General features: G+C 48.2%; 1 protein-coding gene across 2 annotated transcripts in view; it reads left to right on the top strand.

Moving 5' to 3' along the window:
* HSPA12A (heat shock protein family A (Hsp70) member 12A) overlaps nt 1-19,703 on the top strand; it is a 174,468-nt gene that overhangs the window by 129,977 nt on the left and 24,788 nt on the right. For both annotated transcript variants that reach the window (XM_006071686.3, XM_025273991.2), the window contains 4 exons: nt 9,996-10,081; nt 11,572-11,699; nt 15,030-15,216; nt 17,336-17,440. In XM_006071686.3, coding sequence (XP_006071748.1) covers nt 9,996-10,081; nt 11,572-11,699; nt 15,030-15,216; nt 17,336-17,440 — 506 coding nt within the window. The remainder of the gene's footprint in view (nt 1-9,995; nt 10,082-11,571; nt 11,700-15,029; nt 15,217-17,335; nt 17,441-19,703) is intronic.

Raw genomic sequence — 19,703 nt, 5'->3', positions numbered from 1 at the left:
CAGGTTCTTTACCATCTAAGCCACCTTTAAAAACTGCTCTTAGCATGGCATGAAGCTCGCATTCAGTGAGTGCCGACCATGACAGCTTTCCTAATAGATTTCTGAGTTTGTATTCTAATAATTTCAAATTAATTTGAGTTTAATAAACTTGCAAAATAGCCTAAATTAAAAAAAAAACAAAACCAGACATAAATATCTGACTCCATGAAGGAATTCAGCTAATGGAGAGTGACGGTTGTTATCTATTTCCAAGGGTTTACCTCCTTTGTTCATTGAAATAGTAGTGACAGAGGCCCTGAGAACCTGAATTCCCACTTCACGGAGAGAAGATGTGCCTGAGAGGTGAAGTAGTTTCTCCAGGCTCACAAGCCGGCGTCCAGGCTCTCCACCTGCTGCGCCGTGTTCTGCATCCTCACCGGGAGCCATTTTGCTTCCTTACTTTCCTCTGAGAACGGCGGCCAAGGAGCCAACTTCAGTGTTGCTCCTGTTCTCAAACTGCCCTGATTCTGGGGAGACATGGCCCTCGAGCCTGTGGCCCAAGCTGACTGCTCTGCCTGAACATGGAGGACACTCTGCCTGCAGCCCATCCCCGCGGGACACCCCCTCCCTTTCTGGCATTTGTTCTTTTAGCACAAAGGGTCACAGGGTGACATCTGACATTGGCATTGCTGCTGGCCATTTCTCAGGCGGAGGGAGGAGATGCCAAGGCCTTCACAGAGGCCTGGGAGCCCAGCGAGTCTGAACACAGCTCAGAGGGTGTGTCCTGGGCTTGGAGAAACCCTGCCTGTCTACAGGGGCGGCTCTTGATTTCTCAGAGCATGGAGGGATCCAGAAGTGTGTGTGGGGCAGCCCCCTGCCTCCTCTGAGACCCTGAGTTTGCAGAACTTATTTCAGCCTCAGAGGGCCTTGTATCTGAAGCTGGGCAGGAGCGCGCCTCAGAGTGGGAGCCGCTCAGCTGGTGGCCGGACGTCTGCTTTGCCGCCTGCAAGGGGGTCTGGTGGCACCTGCTGAAATTGACTCCTTCAAGGGCTGTCCCCACAGGCCCAGCTCCTGAGAAACCACCTGGACCTGTACCCCTCACCCACTGGTGACCCAGGTCAGAAACCTTCCTAGGCCTTTAAAGTCCACATATTTAGGTTTAAATGAACATATATTCTTACTCACTTGTTCATTCACTTGACAAATGTCTGCAGCACCTACTGTATATGGGCCAGGTGCTTTCACTGATAACACAGCATAAGAAAAACATCAATCGCACTCTCTCAGCAGGAGGCAGATGGACATGAAACTGGTATATGAAAACACCTACTCTTTTATCAAAGTTTAAAGCGTACAGAAGGAGGGCAAATAATGTATTCAGTCCCCCATGAATCTGTCACCAGGTTCGATCATTATCAGTTTGTGGCCAATATCGTTTAATCTCTGTCCCTCCCCTCCCGTATTATTTTGATGAACATCCCAGATATCGTGTTGTTTCATCTGTAAATATTTCAGAATGGTTCGCTAGTGGATAACTACTCTTAAAAATTACATAATTCCACCATTAGCAGTAATTTCTTCGTGTTATCAGTGTCTGGTCAGTCTTTACATTTCCAGTTGTCTTTTAAATTTTGTTGTTCCTCTGAATCATGGTCCAATAAAGCCCCAAGCATTGCAGTGACTGGAGTTGCTTTGTCTTTCTTTTAAGCTATGGCAGTCTATTTCTGGGGCTGATCCAGATGGCCTGCTGACTCATTAGAAATGCCTTTACTCAGCATCCCCAGACCCACTGGAGTAGAAACTTTGAGGGGAGAGGGGTCTGCACATATGTTTTAATAAGTGGTCCAGGTGACTCTGATGCAGCTCAGAGTTTGAGACCCTCTGATCTATAGTTTCCCCTCCTTCCTTCTTGTGTATTTTCCTTGAAACTTATTTCCTGATGAAAACTGGCTGTTGTCCTCAGTGTGTCCATGAGTCTGGGTTTAGCCGGTCAGTCTCCAGGTGCTGATGAGCAAGCTCCTCTCTCCTCTGTTCAGAGAGAACAGAGAAATCTCTTCTCCCACAAACAGAGGGGACTGACTTTTGGAGGGGGAGTTCCCAGGAGGATGGGGTGGAAGTGGGGTGCACTCCAGGCAGGGGAACAGTATGTGCAAAGGTCGGGAGGCTGGATAGAGCACACGTGTTTCAGAGTCTGTGAAAGGACTAGATGGGGTCAGGGCTGAGGGCGATGGAGGGAGATGAGGCTGCAGAGGGTGGTGGGGTGGACTTTTAAAAGCCCGGGTGCAAGCTACATGCTAGATTTATCCTGTGGGGGGTGGGAACAGAAGGCCCTAGCCTGGTCAAGTAATGTGAGCAGACCTCAGCTCTGACCAGGTGCCTCTGACTGCAGGGAATCCTGACTTGGATGGACAGACTCAGAGTGGGGAGACTGAGAGAGGTGGTGCCGAAACCCTGATAAGGGTCAGCAGGCTCTGGACCAACATTGTGATGGTGAGGTTGCAGAGGAAGGCTGACTTGTGAGAGATGCTAAGAAGTAGGAATGACAGAGGTTGGGAGTGCAGTGAGAAGGGAAGGAGCAAGCTAGATCTCCCTTCTGGGAGCTATGGTGGTTGCATTGACCAGAGGGGACATATGAGGAGAGATGGATTTCGTCACACATGCACACATGTATGCCTACATTGTTGGGGGTAACTAGGCATGTTAATTACTAATATCCTGACCCAGGGGAGGGGATGTTTGATGCCTCAATTGGAAAGACGTCAATGGCCCTCTAAGTCTATAGTCACTGAGTCCACTTTTGGGCACACAGAAATATCCATCCACCCATCCATCCACCCATCTGTCTACCCACCCATCTATCCACCCATCCATCCATCTACCCACACAACCACCCATCTATCCATCCATCTATCTACCCACCCAGTCATCCATCTATCCATCCACCCACTCAGCCATCTACTCACCCACCCACCCACCTAACCACTCATATACCCCCTACTCACCCACCCACCCACCTAACCACTCATATACCCCCTAACCACCCACCCACCCATCCATCCGTCCATCCATTCTTCCACATGTCCATCTATTCAACCATTTATCCATCCAACATATACTGAGTGCCTGTAACAAGTCATGAGCTGAAGAATCAGAGATAAAGAAGGCATGGCTTTGCCCAGATGAGCCCAGAGTCTGTGAAAGAGAAGCCAAGTGGACAAAAGTATCTTAATACTGTGTATGGGGTGATCTGGTGGAGCCTCTCCAAATGCTGGGTCCCAGTGGGCAGGGGCTGTGAGGTTGCTGCATATAATTTGTGAAAATTAATAGGAAAGCTTGTTGGTTTATAAAGCATTTCCTCACCTCCCCACAGCAGCTGGCTGGACACACATGTGCCTGTGAACTTGTGGTTAAGAGAGAAATTATGAACTGTGCCCCACTCGTGGTCTGAGATTGCAGGAACTTGGGGATCTCACTGCCTCTGGGGAAACCTCACTGTCCAGGTCTTTCTCACTGGGGCATCTCATCTCCTCAACCATTTAGTGAGGGGAAGGGTAACTGGAAAATGCTGCTCAGTGTCAGGATGGGTTGATGCAGGCCCCCACTGCCTAATGCTGTTTTTTCTGCCACTATAAATGCTTATTTATATAATTATTATTTAGCATTTAGAGAGAAGCTATTTTACACTCAGTGTTCTTTGAAGCTTGGAGGGTCTCCTGGTTCACACCAATAAAATTTCCATTTACTCTGAACATCAACCATGGTGATTAAAAAAAAAAAAAACCCATAAATTATTTACTGAAATGGAAGTTGAGTTTACGGTAATAATGCATTAGTTCAGCTAGCCATGCAGTCTGTTACAGGGTAATAAAAAATTTTTATTTTCCTTCTTAAAAGGTATTTGCCAGTAACCTACACATGACCTTGAACTGATCAATTGTCAAAGATGATACTACGAGGAGGAAATATAAGGAAAGAGAAAGGGAGAGCTTTTTTTCAAAGAGCCTGATTTTAGGCAATTGTCAGCAAATACCCGTTGTCTCACTGTTATCAGGAGAAAAGAAATGAGCATATATATTGTGTTTTTAGAAATCATAAGGACTAAATTTTAAAAATCCTTTGGAAATTCAGCATTTGTGTGATAGAACATAAATCTGAAAGCTAGCAAGGAGGCCTGTTTGAAAAATCTGGAGAGTCACCATTGTTTGAGACCACCTGTCGTTTTGCATGAGCCTGGAGCCTTGTAAAATAACATCAGCCCAATGGTTCTGTCTTCATCCTTTAAAATGTATTTATGGAGCAGGATCAATTTAATGTATCTCAGAAAGTCCACGATTCTGCTCACGGCCATTTGCTGACTAATGTCTCCAGCAGAGAACAACAAGCACATTCATGAATTATGGCTGTCCCTGAGGTTCTTTTGTCGACTATTTTTTATTTTAGGAGCGTCTGCTTTGATTAAAGCCATTAGAGCCAGGAGCAAATAAAAAGGTGTCTGGCTTTTACATGTCTCGCGTTTTATAGCAGGAACTCTGATGAAGCCTGTATTTTAATTATTACACCGTTAAGGCAAGTGATGAGTATTAACCTCACAAGTTCAACTAGTTCCTCCTCTATTACCTGCTTTGGAGTCTAAAAAATCCTATGGCAGGAGACTTGTTGGTTGAGTCCAATTTTTACTTATTGATATCCTCTACTTGGCTGCATAAATATTTTCATTTATTTATATATTCCTCTTTGCTGCAAAAATTATTTTTTAAATGACTTGGTTGAAGAATGTTTTGGGGGCTGAGTCACAAGTTAAGAGTGAACTTAGGAACACCCGTGTTTGTTTATTTAAAATGTTACAGGTACTCTTTTATTATTTTTCTTTTTTAAAAAAATTATTTTTAATTGGAGGATCATTGTTTTACAATATTGTGTTGGTTCCTGAGATACATCAGCATGAATCAGCCATAGGTATGCATATGTCCCCTCCTTCTTGACCCTCCTTCCCACCCCATTCACGCCCTCCAGATAGTCACAGAGCAGCGGGTTGAGCTCCCTGTGTTATACGCAGCTTCCCATTAGCTACCTATTTTATATATGGTAATGTATATATCAGTATTTCAGTGTTACTCTCTCAGTTCCTCCCACCCTGTCCTGCCCTGGCTCTGTCCATAAGTCCATTGTCTATGTCTGAGTCTCTGTTCCTGCCCTGCGAATAGGCTTATCAGTACCATCTGTCTAGATTCCATATATACGCATTAATACATGACACTTGTTTTTCTCTTTGTGACTTGCTTCACTCTGCATAACAAGCTCTAGAGGAAAACTCAGATTTATTTTTATATTCACTAAATGAAAAAAGATGCACAGTAGGTAAATGACCTAAGTAATGGTAAATCATCTATGACTAATGTCAAAAAGACCTGAGGATTATTTTCTGGTGGAAGAAAGCTTCCGGTCTCTTCCTCCTCTGCTTAATTCTGTGGCTGATACTTCGCATTCTTGAAATATTCTGTGTTTTTCTGATTCCATGATGTGAAATCATCAGATCCCTCTATGTTACTGCATTTCAGGGTACTTAGTGCTTGAAATGGAAGATGCTTTGAGGATCTGTTTAATCTAGTTGAAACAGTGGAGTAGGTATTTCTTAGAACTCCCAGATGCCTCAGCTCTGCCCTGGACCACACTTCTGGTAAAGCATTTTTTCTTTAATCTGTTTTACCAGCCCTTATCCCTACCTTTGCAGATGGGCATCAGTTTTCTTTTCATCAGTTTCCTTTCTCTCTTCCAAGCCTGCGCTCTAAAACTCTCTATTCTTTTCAGGCTTTCAGCATTGCCTTTCTCTTCTGCTCTTGAAATGCCAGAGTTACTCCGTGTATACTGAACTGGAATATCATGTAGGTGGGGATCGTCTCAGGGCAGATGTTATTATATAGGCTTTACAGAGAAGCATAAACAGGGTCACAATTAATGACAGTTGGTGTTTCTTACTGTAGATAATGGCCCAGGTTTAAGTGGTAGCCAGAACACACAGCACGTACCTTGTACATTAGACATTCCATGTTATTAACTCTCTCCTGCTGCTGCTGCTGCTGCTAAGTCGTTTCAGTCGTGTCCGACTCTGTGCGACCCCAGAGATGGCAGCCCACCAGGCTCCCCCGTCCCTGGGATTCTCCAGGCAAGAACACTGGAGTGGGTTGCTATTTCCTTCTCCAGTGCATGAAAGTGAAAAGTGCGAGTGAAGTGGCTCAGTCGTGTCCGACTCTTAGCGACCCCATGGACTGCAGCCCACCAGGCTCCTCCATCCATGGGATTCTCCAGGCAAGAGTACTGGAGTGGGTACTATTAGCTTAGATCTGCCAATTATCCATAGAACAACAGATAATATTCCATTGACCCTGTTGTGTTTCTTTTAAATCACCTATTAAATGAAAGCTCTCAAGATTGGTTGGCATTGAAGCATAGGTAGCCAGTGGAAATTTGCTGTGTGCCACAGGGAGCTCAAACCCAGTGCTCTGTGACAACCTAACGAGGTGTGATGCGATGGGAGGTGGGAGGGAGGTTCAAGAGGGAGGAGACATACCTATGGCTGATTCATGTTGATATATGGCAGAAATCCACAAACATTGTAAAGCAATTATCCTCAAATTAAAAAGAAATACATTAAAAAAAAAAAGATTGGTTGGGATTATTAGCACACCAGAAAACTTAACACATCCCTCAGGGGCTAAAGTAGTCATTTCCGTCTTCTTTTCCCTAAGAATTTTTGAGCACCCCTTTGACATATTAAATAGTTAAATAAAGAAATCTTAACTTGAGAACAAAGTCGTCACTGCAGACTCTGTATATTCCTGTGGCAGATCAATGCACACAAACTGGTGAATTATCGTTGATTTGGGATCTATAGAGCTACAGATATGGGCGTGCTTCATATGCAAATGTCTATAAAGATCTTACTCCTCCATACTTTCCATGCAAATCAGTTTTAAATCATCACACAATGTAGCTGCATTTTAATTTCTAATGGAGAACAGCCGTGATGTTCAATTGCCTCTAGGCCTGGCTGAGTGATCATGTCAAATGATTTATTTCCACTGAACCAGAGGCAGGGTGGGAGGGAGATAGAAGGAGGTAAAGGGAGAACCAAAAAAATCCTTGATTCTTGTCCTCACATATCCCGGAGTCCTCCTGGGGCCCAAGGCATGTGTTCTGGGTGCGGCCCAACACATGTTCTTTTACAAGTCAGTGGGCCATGCTCTGAGAAGGGCTGAGTGATGGGATAATTAGAACCAAGCAGTCAGCGGGGTGGATAGTTTGTCTGCTGATAATAGCTTGTTTGCTAATTGCCAACACCAGATTTTCTGGGCAATTAGACATTTGGTTTCCTCCAAGACCTTCTGTGCAAATGTGGACACATGGCCCCAGGCCTTCCAGGTAGCAGGTGGAGAGAGGGTGGCTCCCGGTACAGGATGGCATCTCTCTGATGCCACCTGCCCCAGGGGTGGTGGGGGCAGGGTAGACTTTTCACTAGTAGAGATGCTGAGCTTCCCCTGCTTTTATGGAAGGAGGTACCCTGTGCTAGGTGATGAGCAAGGAAGCTGAAGTTTGTGGGCTGGTCCAGGAGCCAGGCTTATGTCTCCATTTTCTTTTCAAGAGCATTGAGCCAGGATGCTAGTAGAACCTGAAACTGCTTCCTCTCTCAGATGAGCAAGTTGATTTTTTTAAAATAATTTTTTTATTGTGGTAAAGTATATATAACATAAAATTTTCCATTTTAACCATTTGAAGGTGTGCAAATCAGTGGCATCAATACATTTACAATGTTGTGTAACCATTACTACTCTTTCTAAAACTTTTTCATCATCCAAAATCGAAATTTTGTATTCCCCATCCATCTTTGCTCCCTCAGCCCCTGACTACCTCTAATCTACTGTCTCTATGAATTTGCCTATTCTGTTTTTGTATTGGCTATCTATATTTCATTTACCTGTTCTGAATACGAGGTGATATTTGTCCTTTTGTGTCCAGCTTATTTCATTTAGCATAATTTTTTCTAGTTCATCCCTGGTGTATCATCTATAAGAATTGCATTCCTTTTTACAGCCGAATAATAATCCATTGAATGGATGTACTGTATTTTTGTTATCCATTTATCTGTTGATGTATACTTGGGTGGTTTTCACTTTTTGGTTTTTGTAAATAATGCTGCAGTGAATGTGTACATACAAGCATCCTTGTTTTCAGTTCTTTTGGATAGATACTCAGGAGTGGAATTCCTAGGAAAGGAATGGGTCTATAGTAAGACTATATCTCACATTTTAAGAAACTACCAAACTGTTTATCACAGCGGCTGTACCATTTTGCATTCCCACAAGATATATACAGGGGTTTCAATATTTCCACATCCTTTCCAGCATTTGCTATTTATTTTAAAAAAATATATAGCCATCCTAGTGAGTGTGAAGCAGTATCTCATATGGTTTAGATTTCCCTGTTGACTAATGAGTGCATTTCTCTAATGACTAATGAGTTAAGCATCTTTCACGTGCTTATCGACCATTAGCATATCTTCTCTGAAGAAATGTCTGTTTAAGTCCTTTCCCCCACAGATTGATTTTTGGTCTCTGTACTTAACTTGCTTCTGCGCCTTTCTCCCAATGGTTGGAACTGAGCCTCATCGGGAGGAGAGGCAACAGATGCTTGCAGAGTGGGGAGGTGGCTGTGCAGATTCGAGGCTTCACATTCCCTCTTTCATGATTCCTTTTATTCCCTCAACTCGTTTGGCACCCACTGTAATGATGCTGTTTGAGTTCTCACCAAGCAGGAAAAGAAATCAGTAAGCGCGTGGGATTAACCAAAGTAATTTGGCAGCAGATGCAGATGGAGCCACTCCTGGTGCCTCCCCAGAAGCAGACAGGTCTTTCTCAGATACCTCATAGACTCTGGGTTTCCTTGACCACATATTGTTGTAGCAAATTACTCATTTTTTCCCAGCAGGTAATTAGTCTATATACTGAATGGAGCAGTATTTGCAGAACTCCTTGGATGGTACCTGGGACTTGTCGATGCCAAGAGCCTGGCCATCACCTCTACAGGGGAGCCCACCATCCTTGTTTGCTTGCCCTGCAGGCTCCCAGTCCTGGGCAGTGGGCAGGGAGAGGGGATGGAGCTTCCAGCACTGACCAGGGCCAGGGGCGACTCCCCCTTGGGAACTCATCCCTGGGGGAGAGCCACGGGGCTCTGGCAGGGTTTCAGAAGTTGCCTGAGTAATTGTAAGAGCAGCAGGGGAATCAACCAAATGATGTTCAGGCTGCCTCGCTCCTGGCTTTTCTCTCTTTTGACCTCTGTCTGATGTGGGACCCTGACTGTGGGCCCAGGAACGCTAATCTATATGTCTTTCTGCTGTGGTTTTTCTTATTGAATGTCCAAATCCTTCAGCATCGCTGAAGCGAGATGAGTTCCCTGTGTTCTGGCAGGGCCTCATGAAGGAAGGAGGGAGGAGGTGATGTCTCTACTAAGCAAAGAAGTTCTTTCTGGAAGTTGAACCCCTGTCCTCTATTCTGGTGATTAGGGTTATTAATCTTGGGTGGGGTCCCAAAACCCTTTGGAAACCTGAAGGCTGTGGATGACCTTCCAAGAAAATGAACACAAAATTTGCACATCATCTCAGGGGGGCTACAGTCTCCTCTGGTCCATATACTGGTGCCTGGGTTGAGAATGGCTCTAAAGAAGGTAGGTTTAGGGACTGGACAGCCTCTGTGCTAAGTGCTGAGAGATTGACTGCACTTAGTGAGAGGCTTGGTGGTCACTGGGAGAAGAGGAGCGTCTCGTTTGTTCAAGTTTTAAATACCAAATATAGGGCAACCAGATCAGATACCCTACCGTTCTGGGTGGAGTTCAGCCTGGCCCCATGTTAGCTGGCTTTCCAAGAACGAGAACACTCCCTGCAGGAGCAAAGCCATGCAGTCCTCATTTCAGCTCTCCAGCTCAGCCTGCACCACCTCTCAGGATGCGCTTGTCTTTCCTTTCAGAAACAGCCCCCACGTCTGCATATTCATCTCCGGCCCGGAGCCTGGGGGATACAGGAATAACACCTCTGTCCCCTTCCCACATTGTGGTAAGAAGCGTGTATGTGTGTGTGGGGTGGGGAGGGGGGAATGTATGTGCTGATTACCTTTGCTTTCTGAGTCGGCTTTCCCTACTCTGGGTCAGAAAAGGCTTTCCGTGGTGTGGCTGGTGCTTCTGCAGCCATTGGCCTGGGTGTGGATAACATGAGCGGGCAGAGGGGAGCAGCTCTTTAAAGACTCAGGGCTCAGAGACTGCGGGGCACACTCTTGGGAGGACGCGGCCACATCTAGCCGGTGGGCGAATCAGTGAAAAGCAGTGGTTTTTCCAGTGTAGTTAAGTGCTGTGACCAAAAGCTGTGGCTGTAGCTGCTTCCGTATCAGCTTGCCCGGGAGAGTAGACCTGGGTGATGTGGGGGTGGCGGGGGTGGCGGGAGGGGGGCGCTGGAGACTGCGCATTGGTTCCCACGCTGCCCCAGATGGATATTGTGGGGCAGCTGTTCAAGGCACTTACACATAGCCAACCAGAGAGAAGTACCTGGAGGGAAGGGCGGTTTTATACAAGCTGCTCAGACGTGCAAAGAAGACACTGCTGAGAACTTCAGAGCCATCACTAAGGAGGGACGCCAGCTTGTCCTGGTTTTCCTGGCACTGTCCTGGCTTCCATGGAAAGGCCTGCGTTCTGGAACTCCCTCAGGCTTGGGAAAACTGAGAGGCTTGGGCATCGAAGAGCCGGGTCCTGTGGTTTTCAAACTCTGTACCCTGAGGGTTCCCTGGAAAAGCTTCAGAGTCACCTAAGGGCATGGGGCGCAGTGTGACGAAAGGCCAGGTAGGTGGGGCTCTCACCCCCTGCTCTAACCAATCAATACTCTTCGGTCCCAAGTTGACTGGTATAATTTTAAGTTCTGTGGGTGTTAAAAAGGAAGTCTACACTGCTTTAAAATTTTGGGGGGAAATCTGGAATGACTTGACCTACTCACGTGACAGATGAGGAAAGGCTCTGGGCCCCAAGGGTCACATGGCTGACCGTGGTGGGACTGGGCAAGGCTCCTGGTATGCTGAGCCCTACACCCCTGCACCACGCACCCAGGCAGATGGAGGGGTCACCTGGAAGGTACACAGGGCACAGCTGAGCGGGGTCTGGAGGTCTGTGTAGGGCCTGGGGGAGGCCAGTGGGAGGAAGACAGTGTCACTCGGGGAACCACTGGGCTTCTGGTTCAAATGGAAGCGTTTCTGTAATTTGCCACGTTCACGCATGGTTGATAAAGGATGTGGTGCGCACGTGTAGGCAGGTGACCTCCCCAGTGACCTGGCCTGGCCCTCCACTCAGGAGGACCTTCCATTTCTCCCTGAGTTGGTCAGGGGGGCGCGTGGACAGGAGGCAGGCCTGTCCTCTCCCCAGGGCTCACCACGTGGCAGACTTGAACCAAACATGGAATGTCCTGTCTGCAGTGGGTGCACAGCAGGGCAGGGTGGAACCTTCCAGAAAGCTGGCCTTGACTGCCCTCACCCACGCCCTGTACCCCACTTGGTGTATCTGCAGAATGATGCCGACCCGAACGTCTCTGAGCAGCAGACGTTTCTTGTGGTGGTGGCCATCGACTTTGGGACCACGTCCAGCGGCTATGCCTACAGCTTCACCAAGGAGCCAGAATGCATCCACGTGATGAGGTAAGCATCAGAGGGGCAGGGGCTAGCCCCAGTCACTTGTCACTATGGAGACTTGGGGGCGGGCTCTGGGGGAGGGGAGAGGGAATCGTCCAATGAGCAGATGAATGGTACTTAGTTGGCAGGTCTTTTCCTGGATTCTGGCCCTGCTTGGCCTAATCTCACCATGCCACTTTGGGCAAGCCGCTTCTGATCTCTGGGCTCCAGGTTCCTGGTCTGTAAAGTCATTGGTTTAATTCTGACTTAGTTGGTTTGGGAAAGCGCCTAGAGAGTATGTTGGAAACTTCCAGCATGCCTCCTTGGCAAGAGGCACTGACTTACAGGATGTTTGTGATGGAGGAGATCCAGGTCTCTCTCTGTGTGACCTCAGGCAAAGGACTTCCCTGGTGGCTCAGACAGTAAAGTGTCTGCCTACAATGTGGGAGACCAGGGTTCGATCCCTGGGTTGGGAAGATCCTCTGGAGAAGGAAATGGCAACCCCCTCCAGTAGTCTTGCCTGGGAAATCCCACAGACAGAGGAGCCTGATAGGCTATAGTCTATCGGGTCACAAAGAGTGGGACACGACTGAGTGACTACACTTCACTTCACTTTCAGGCAATTGATGAACCTTCTAAAGCTCAGTTTCCTTATCTGTGAAATGGGGATAATGCAGTACCTGCTTCTCAGAGTGTGTGTGCAAATGTGGTGAGATTTCCTATCAAGTGCTTTATTGTTGTTTAGTCACTAAGTCGTGTCCGACTCTTTGCGACCCCATGGACCGTTGGCTCCTCTGTCCATGGGATTCTCCAGGCAAGAATACTGGAGTGGGTTACCATTCCCTTCTCCAGGGGATCTTCCCGACCCAGGGATCAAACAAGAATACTGGAGTGGGTTACCATTCCCTTCTCCAGGGGCTCTTCCCGACCCAGGGATCAAACAAGAATACTGGAGTGGGTTGCCATTCCCTTGTCCAGGGGCTCTTCCCGACCCAGGGATCAAACCTGCGCTGCAGGCAGATTCTTTACCATCTGAGCCACCAGGGAAGCCCCCATAAACTAGAATCAACATTTATCGGCTGTATTGTTGTTTTAAGAAATTTATCTCTAAAGGGAGAGTCATACAGTGAAAATTGACAAAAGAGAAAGGAGCAGAAATAACTTTGAACTTGCTGGGGAGGAATTCTTACAAAGCCTTCACAGAGTTCAGGGTCTCTAGGGGTGTTATCTTAGTAATTGTAGAGGTTTTGGAGGAAGGTTCTACCTGAATTTTATTTCAGTCAGAACATATTAATATCACCTTGATCCAGACTGACAGAATTGTGAATGAGAAAGTTTAATTTTTTGTATTTAAATAGGAATGAAGAATTGAACATTTGAAGGGCAAAAACTCTGGAATTTCATTACCTACTGGAAATGTCAGTGTTCATAGTCCTGGAAAACCTATTTCTGAAAGGTTGTGTGTGGAACGCATCCCTGGTCCAGGCACCAGTGTCCGCCTGGGACAGTGATCATCTCTGCCTCTCAGCGGGGTCACCATGGGGACTTGGCTCCCTGGGTGGATGGGGCTTGACTGGGAAACTGGCCAGGGATGACTCCAGCCCCATCTGCGTGGCAGGTCTAGGGAAAGGCTGGCTCTCCGTCCGGACTGTGATGGCGGTGGCAGGTGTGAGCCCAGCCAGGAGAGCGGCCACCTCCCCCAGAGGGCAGGCTGGGGAGAAAGATGCTCTTCCCCTAGTGCACTGTCTCCCCCAGAGGCTGCTTGTAGGGGTCGCGTGGCAGGACTGGAGCCACCTGCTGAGCCAGGACCTGGTAGAGGAGACAGCATCCTGTCCTTCTGGCAGCCAGGGCTTCGCTGCTGTGGCCCCAAAGAAGGGAGAAGCATCCAGTCACCTGTCTTCTCCACTCTCTTTACTTTTCTCCTTCTTTCTGTCTGTGAGGATGGAAGCTCTTCTGAGGCTCACCTACCCGCTGCTTGCTCCATCACACTTCCCATCAGTTCCCAGATCTAATCCCATCGCATCTTCCAGTCTGTACTCACCCCTCCTGGCTTCTGGCTCCTCTTTAGCACACAGACATGCAGGGTATGGTCCCCTCCCTCCACCAGAGCTGTTCTGATGAGAGCCATTCCGATCAGCACTCTCATCCACCTGCCACTGTGACTGTCACCCAGGATGGGGGTGCCCGGGTCTGTTTCTTGCCTGGATCTCTTCCTGGCTTGCACCTTCAAGCCCCTCCTGGGAGTTCAATGCCAGCACTTTCAAATAAAGCTTTCCATGTTTCCTCCTGCCTACTTCTTGGCCGGGACTGCTGGCATTTGTGAGGGGCACTCTCTCCTCCAGACTTCCCAGCTTGAAACCTGTGGGGCGCCCTGGCATCTGTTCACCAGTGAGGCCATTTGGCTTGGTTCTCCTTCTGGATGGTTCCTCCCCATCATCCCCTCTCTCTCTTCCCAGGGCTGTCTATCCTTGTACGAGCTCCCTCACCTTGAGACCTGAGCTCTGTTCTCAGCCTCCTGGCTTCCAGTCTCCCTCCCTTTAGTCCAGTTTGCTTTGAGTCAACAACAGCTCTGATTCTGTCTGCCCCTGCTCTAAAACCTTTAGTAGCTCCCTATTACTCACTGATTAAATCTCTCACTCTTCAGGGTCCTCACCACCTTTCAAGTCTCGTTTTCCCCACCTGAGCACAATCACTCTCCTCATTTACACGCTTTCTCCAACCCACACAATCACATGGCATTCCCCATACATGCCCTGTGCTTGCCCCTCTCTGAGCAGCCTGCAGTCCGTCCTTCTTTCCACATCTGGCTGTCTGTCCATCCTTCAAGTCTCCCCTGAACCCTGCATTCTTTCCAAGGCCCCCATGTCTCTGCCTCCTTTGACTGCTCTGGGCTGTCTCTCCAGACCCTTCCTCTCCATCTGATGAGGCAGGTATTTATGTGTGTGTTTCTCCCCTGCCTGTTTCAAAGAGGATCCATCTGCTATTGAGTGTTTGCAGATTAAAAAGCCAAAATGCACACCAAACACACACAGGCACAGTTACCTACTACGTTGTGAGTTATTTGAAGGCAGAAATATGAATGTTTTATCTCTGTGTCACCAGCAACTGGCACAAAGTAGCTGCTCAGTAAACTCTGAGTGCAAGGATAAAACAGACTTTGTTACTGAGCAAGAACCTGGCCCTTGTCCCTTTCGTTTTGCTTAACTCAAATTGTGTCTCTGGGCACCACTCAGCCAGCTAAAATGAGGGCACCTGTAGCAGCCACTGTGAGCACCCACATCTGTACCAGCCTTGCACACAACAGGTGCTTACATCCGTGCAAGAAGGCCCAAAACCTCTTCCTTTCTTTGGCCGCAGGCGATGGGAGGGAGGCGACCCTGGGGTGTCCAACCAGAAGACTCCGACCACGATCCTGTTGACGCCAGAGAGGAAGTTCCACAGTTTCGGGTATGCCGCCAGGGACTTTTACCATGACCTGGACCCCAACGAGGCCAAGCAGTGGCTGTACCTGGAGAAGTTCAAGATGAAGCTGCACACAACTGGGGTGAGCCAGCCTCTCCCGGGCCCCAAGTGCCCGAGAGCCGAGGTTCCTCCAGCCTTCCCTGACCCCTGGAGGCCCTCAGGTTTCTCCTGAGCAGAAATGAATGTCCACTCACCTGATTTTAGAAATAGCCTGGAGCATGTCACACTTTGGACCACATGGTACATTTTCAGATGCACACATGGACAAGGAGATATTCAGAATATTTAGCAACGTGTTTGCTTTGGAAATCGACCCGTCAGAGAGACACTGGCTGGATGGAGCACAGGCATAGGGGGCTGGGGGGGCCCTGCTGTTCTGGGAGATCCCCCTTCAGTTGCTGGATTATGGGAAATCAAGGGGTCCTGAAGGAAGGACTTGGGGGCTGGGAGGCCTTTTGGGGGGCTCAGGGTAGTGGCTATTAATGAACCAGTTTGGAAGTAACAAAACAGCTAGCTCATTTAACCCTCTGTGTGGGGAAGGAGTGGCTCAGGAAATCAAGCCTCCCCCCAGTAATTGGAGGTTCAGTGCCTGAGGCAGTTTTGCTCCCTACTTTCCAGGGTTCAGTGAGATGGCCAAGTCGATTAGGACCCTCCCCTGAGCTTCATCAAAATGTTGGTCCATAGGAAAGAATTTTTTCAGTTTAAGCAGCTTATCCCTTAAATTTTCCTTAATATGCACACTTAGAGATGCAGGATGCGATAGTGTTTAGGACCACAGACCCTGAAGCCAGATGGTCTGGGTTTAAATCCCGCCTCTGCCACCTTTGCGATACTTGATCCAAGTCACTGAGCCTCTCCTGCCTTGCTTTACCTTATCTGTGAAATGGAGACACTACTTGTGCTTTTCTTATCGGGATGTTGTAAGGATTAAAGGAATCAAAATACACAAAGCCCTTAGAACCATGCCAGTCCTTAGCAAGTTAAAGTCAATTGCTGCCTTCTATTAGTATCGCTTTTATCTGTCTACTGTTAAGGGTTTGCAGATGACAAAACAGATGTTACTGGGGAGATCCTGCAGCCAGCACCCGGCCTTCCAGGGCTCTGTGCTCATCCACGTGGTGGTCTCTCTCTCAAGCAGACCAACATATGCTCGAAAAGCATCCTTCCTGTTTCACCTGATGGGATTCTGTGCCTTATAGCAGTCTCCTGCAAGTGGAAGCCCAGAATTTCTTCAGTTTCAATTTTTCAATTCATGTCTTCCTGGTGGCTGGAAGCGGTCTGGGAGCCACCACCCCAAAGCTGGGGTGTCTTTGCTTAACCCCAGGTGTTGGAGTAGTGAGCTTGTGCAGATGGATTGAGATGACAGGCAGGTCCCACAAGGCCAGTTTAGCACTTGATACTCCTTCACGCTCCAAAGGCAAAGGCTAATTACTCCAACCTGGATCAATCCAGAGGCCACACTGATTTTTTTCCCCCAGTGGTGATAAGTCTGCTGGTTCCAGGAGACTTAGGGGCTTCCTCCTGATATTTGCTCTGCCCATTCCCACCCCCTGGGGTCTATTTTCATCATTTTTTAATGACCTCAGTCCATCTGGCATCTCACGGAGCATCTTCCACCCGAGGATCACATGCAGCAGCTGCTGTGCCTTCTGGCAGGGCAAGAAGGCAGTGATGCTGGGCTCCCCGTGGATTAGACAGCACAAGCCTTAAAATAGGAGCCCGTCTATTTTTGTGACTTGGTTGGCAGCTCATCGGGTAGTGAAAGCTTCATGCCTGTTTAGTGATATGCACATCAGCGAGTTGGCATAATTATCTAGGCCTCGATTAGGAGGGTTCCCAAGGGTGACCATGTGTGTCCATGTGTGGAAATAGTATGTAAATTGCATTGGGAGTGGCGGCTGCTGCCTTTTCTTTCTTCCCCAGCTCTGTTGCTGCCTGAAGACCTCTGCTCCCAGAGGGTCCAGAAGAGGGAAGAAAAGAGGGAGGGAGGGCAGCAGTGGAGATGGGATTGGGGGGGGGCGCAGCCAGGACCTTCTACACAGTAAGGGGGCGATGCTGCCAGCCCTGTCCTGGGGGCATGCCATCCTAGTCTGCGGGAAACACAAACATGGTTCACTGGGATTCCTGGGTCTCTGAGTGGCAGTGCCTAAAGCCAGAAGGGAGGCTTTCTTCTTCCTATCTCACTTCATTCTCCCCTCCAGGACCTCACCATGGATACAGACCTGACAGCAGCAAATGGCAAGCAAGTCAAAGCCCTTGAAATCTTTGCTTACGCCCTGCAGTACTTTAAGGAACAAGCACTGAAGGTAGGCACATCCCAGAGCCGGTACTGTGGAGGGGCACCTGCCTGCTAGACAGTTTCTGGGGAGAGAATGTGGGCTTCATATTCAGAAAGCAGGATGCACCCATGTGCGCTGCTGGTGGGGAGGGAACATGGGGCAACTGCTGTGGAGAACAGCCTGGCAGTTCCTCAGAAGGTTAAACACAGGGCCTTCCCTAGTGGCTCAGTGGTAAAGAATCTGCCTGCCAGTGCAGGAGACGGGGGTTCGATCCCTGGTCCGGGAAGATTCCACATGCCGCAGAGCAACTAAAACCCGTGTGTCACAGCTATTGAGCCTGTGCGCTAGAGCCTGAGAGCTGAAACTACTGAAGCCCACACATCCTAGAGCCCATGATCCACAACAGGAGAGGCCACCGCAGTGAGAAGCCCACACACCACGAGAGTAGCCCCTGCTCACTGCAAGGAGCAAGAAAACCATGCAGCAACAAAGACCCAGCACAGCCGAACACTAACTAACTAAAAAAAAAGGTTAAACACAGAGTGAGCTGGAGGTTCCGACCCTAGGTGCGTACCAGAGAAAAGAAAACATATATTCACATAAAAACCTGTGCATGAATGTTCATAGCAGCACTGTTCATAATAACCAAAAAGGCAGAAACAACCGACATGTCCATCCGTGGATGAATGGGTAACTAAATGGGATCCACCCATACACTGGAATATTATTCAGCCTTAAAGAGGAATGAAGTACTGATGTATGCCGTGACGCAGATGAACCTTGACAACATGATGCGAAGTGAAAGAAGCCAGATACAAAAGGCCACTGAGTGTAGGATTCCATTTGTAGGAAATGTCCCAAAGAGGCAAATCCCTGGAGACAGAAAGTAGATGAGTGATTGCCAGAGGCGGGGGGGTGTGGGAGTGAGGAGTGACTGCCAGGGGTATGGGTTTCCTTGGGGGATGATGAGGTTAGACAGTGGGAATGTCACACCACCTTGTGAATATACTAACACCCACTGAGCTGTACACTTTAAAGGTGAGTTTTATGACATGTGAATTATATCTCAGTAAAACAAACAAAAGAAAGAAAGATAGGAGACCCACGTCGCAACTGTGTGATCCTGGGCAAGGTGCTCAACTTCTCTGATACCCATGTACCTAACGTGAAGAGGGAGGCGGGCAACTTCCCTGGGGGTCATTTGGTAATAAGTGAAAGATTGAATGTTCAATGCCTCCCATGGGGCTCAGAAAGGAGTAAACACTTGGCAAATGCTGCTGTCTCTCTCCATGGCTCGCACCCCAGACCCCATGGAAGAAGCTGACCCGGTGAATAAGCCCCCTTTGGTTGGTCCTTCACAAAGGTTTGTTCAGTGATGGCTCAGAATGAAGAAAACGGCTAGTTTCCCAGGGGAATATAGTGGTCTGCTCAGAGTCCCCTCCCATGGGCATGGTGACGAGTGGGTGTAGATCAGGGGATTAAAGAGCCTTGTACTGAGCTCTGTCTCAAAAGAACTGGGAACCTCAGAAGCATTTGGTATTATGGGATCACTAGAAGAAATTTGGGGCTTCCTGGGTGGTTCAGTGGTAAAGAATCCACCTGCTAAAGTAGGAGATGTGAGTTCGATACCTCAGTCGGGAAGATCCCCTGGAGAAGGAAATGGCAACCCATTCCAGTATTCTTTCATGAAGAATCCCATGGACAGAGGAGCATGTGGTGGCAAAAGAGTCAGACACGGCCTAGTGACTAAAATAACAAAACAAACAGAAGAAATTTAGTGAATTCTTGAAATAGAATAGAATTCTAGAAATAGGACTGCATACGTGCATGCTAAGTCGCTTCAGTTGTGTCCCCAGCCTTATGGACCGTATCCAGCCAGGCTCCTCTGTCCATGGGATTCTTCAGGCAAAAATGCTGGAGTGGATTTCCATGCCCTTCTCCAGGGGATCTTCCAAACCCAGGGAACAAACCTGCATCTCTTAAGTGTCCTGCATTGGCAGGTTATTTACCACTAGCATCACTTCGGAAGTTCAGAAATAGGGCTGCTGCTGCTGCTAAGTCGCTTCAGTCGTGTCCGACTCTGTGCGACTCCATAGACGGCAGCCCACCAGGCCCCCCCGTCCCTGGGATTCTTTAGGCAAGAACACTGGAGTGGGTTGCCATTTCCTCCTCCAATGCATGAAAGTGAAAAGTGAAAGTGAAGTCGCTCAGTCGTGTCCGACTCTTAGTGACCCTGTGGACTGCAGCCTACTAGGCTCCCCTGTCCATGGGATTTTCCAGGCAAGAGTAC

The sequence above is a fragment of the Bubalus bubalis genome, chromosome 23 (assembly GCF_019923935.1).
Source record: "Bubalus bubalis isolate 160015118507 breed Murrah chromosome 23, NDDB_SH_1, whole genome shotgun sequence".
NCBI lineage: Eukaryota > Metazoa > Chordata > Mammalia > Artiodactyla > Bovidae > Bubalus > Bubalus bubalis.
This window is presented reverse-complemented; position numbering and strand designations above follow the sequence as displayed.